Genomic DNA, 2,565 nt, shown 5'->3' on the forward strand with positions numbered 1-2,565 from the left:
AAAAATCTGACCATCTGTCCACGCTGGGCACACAATCCTGTGGAACAGATGCTGCAACCTTTAACACGACACATGGTTCGCCTTTTGCAGTGTGTGTAGTGCTGCCTCAGTCAATATGGCTCCTGGCATATTGTGCTTTCAAAAAAAAAAAAAAAGAAAGAAAAACCAGGATGTCATAAAAAAAATCTTAAAAATAAACTAATGCCGCAGAAAAATGTTTTCCCCAGGCCCTAAGATGTTTGTGACTCTGCAGACTGCACACTGTATTTTCCAAATGTTAAGTCTTTAAAGTGGTTCGTTGCCTTGAGATGCAGACAATACACTTCTTCCACTTGTTTTGTCAGGTTCAAAACCACTTTGGATAGCGTCTCTGTTGAGTTGCTTGTAGAAGTTTTGACACTCATTTGACCAGTCTCAGTGGAGCAAATCTGTGTCCTTGAATCTGAGTTTTGGAAAGAGTCAAAGAAAAATTTGGAGCCAAGTTTGGGACAGAAAAATATGTGTGACTATGAAACAGTGAAAACCTGTTTCTCTTGGGTGGTTTGTGAGCTGACTCAAAGGTAACTTTTTTTTAAAAGTTCAATAATGCTTTGAGGGAAGGCTTTTACTTCTTCCAGATGTCAACTGCCCTTTCTACTAAGCTCTGGTAATATTGAAGCAGCTTTGTTGTCTGGGGTGACACCCGAGGTTCTTGGTCTCACGGCCACAGAGATCAAATACATGGACACACACAAAGGGTGACGTTTAGAGCAGAATTTTTAACGGGCAAAAGAAAGAGAATAGCTCTCTGCTACAGAGGGGTCCCGGAAAAATGGGTTGCCGGTACCTGGTGAAATGCAGGGGTTTTTATACATGAGCTAGTGAGGAGGTGGTGTCTGATCTATATAAAGAGTGAAAAACCGGTTAGGACCAGGTGTGCCACCTGCATAGGGCTCAAATCTCTGGCAGCCCTGGTCCCAATCTTCTACTATATAGGCAGGTAGCTACTCCATGTTGCTTATTTCCTTCCTACTGTGCATGTGCTAAAAAAGAGGGGAGGTGGAACCCCCATGGTGGACATGCCTGGCCCCCAGTAGCCCCTTCTGTCTGTGCCGCTGCCGGCGTCTCCCGTGCAAGCTTCCAGTTTACTTACCTATGTTTGCAGCTCAATCTTCCAAGTTGCTCTTTGTTAGAAAGGAAGTGATTTCTTGGGCTGCTTTTTGTTAGAAGGTAAGCTGTGCCGAGGGCTCTTTTGCTCACACTATATGCCTAAATAATTTCTTTCTCGCTCCTGTATCAATATCGTATGTGTGACTCTATTGTGCATATATGACTTAGGTTTTAATTTTTTTGTTCACAAGTTGGTTCCACCCCCCCCGCCCCCGCTTCCACCGACACTTGAGGAAAGATACATTTTAATTTATTTTTTTATATGGTATGCATAGTTAGAGGCCGAAAGATTGAGTTGAAGGATTCATTACTTGACGAATGAATGGATGGGTGGATGGATGAGTCAGTATAAATGAAGAGCATCCCAAGTCGACTATTTTAAAGGGAATAACATGCATTTTATATTTGTTACACATTCATTCTCATGTGTAAACATTTGTATGTATTCATGTATTCAAAATGTATTGAAAATTAATTGTTCCTTGGTCCCTGAAGTCAGTCCCGGGTATTGCAAAGTAGTTCGAAGTCACTGGTTTCCCTCTGTCTCACTTCACAAAACACTGGTGATTTTGCTCACCGACGAGCCAGAAAATGTACAAGTTCCAGAATCAAAGGTAAAACAAAACCCACCAAGAATCAGCTTACTGTTAGCGTCCTAGTTGAAAAATAAGGCTTATCAAAGTATTTCAGATTGCATTAACACTTTTGATATTGCTAGGTATCAGAGTCAACCTCAGGAGAGGGCAACACCAACTCCTGAAACCTTCAGTGAAGAAAGTGTAGAAAAATAAGCAAATATACATAAAAACAATAGCGAGAAAACTCCAGAAACCACATACAACCGTGGAAAACGAAATATCCCTTACACGTGTGTACAGTATATATTAAACCCAAGTATTTTAAGTGGACGATTTCTCTCTCATAGTACCGTAGGTAGTGGGGGACAGGACTCAGAGGGGGAGAAACAGAATGTCGCCTTCCTCCATGGTGCATTTGCATTTCCAGCCAGAAACTCACATGTCGACCCCAAGACTCCACTCTCTCCCGCCTTTGAGAAGCGGGACCGGTATCGGCGGCTGCATCCTTCTCCTCCTCCCCGCTCTATTTTGGGGCCCCATGATCTCATGCCCTCTGCAGACCACACGCTGCAATTCCAGTCCAGCCCGCGCCGTGAGGCCACGCAGGGTGATTCCTGCAAGTGTCGGGAGGGTGGCCGGGGCGCGGGGAGGGGACGGCTTGGGGGAAAGTTCAAGACACGCCCACGTAAGGGACCCAAAATAACCGACACGCAGAGTGCCCGAAATCAGACAGGAAGCCAAATAATCCGGGGCGTTGAGTCGCTTTACCCTGACTGCGAGAACCTGGTGCAGGGCGGGTAGCCAAGGATCTGACCGCGAGGGGCGGGCGCGGCGGGGC

General features: G+C 45.2%; 1 protein-coding gene across 1 annotated transcript in view; it reads left to right on the top strand.

Annotated features, from left to right (window-relative positions):
• The first annotated feature begins 498 nt into the window (after nucleotides 1–498).
• The window catches only part of ENPP1 (ectonucleotide pyrophosphatase/phosphodiesterase 1), a 91,246-nt gene continuing 89,179 nt past the window's right edge, over nucleotides 499–2,565 (top strand). Inside the window, exons 1-2 of the mRNA XM_011998040.1 lie at nucleotides 499–560; nucleotides 2,075–2,524. Of these exons, the coding sequence (XP_011853430.1) occupies nucleotides 499–560; nucleotides 2,075–2,524 (512 nt within the window). The remainder of the gene's footprint in view (nucleotides 561–2,074; nucleotides 2,525–2,565) is intronic.

Source organism: Mandrillus leucophaeus, unplaced genomic scaffold (genome assembly GCF_000951045.1).
Source record: "Mandrillus leucophaeus isolate KB7577 unplaced genomic scaffold, Mleu.le_1.0 Scaffold552, whole genome shotgun sequence".
Classification (NCBI taxonomy): domain Eukaryota; kingdom Metazoa; phylum Chordata; class Mammalia; order Primates; family Cercopithecidae; genus Mandrillus; species Mandrillus leucophaeus.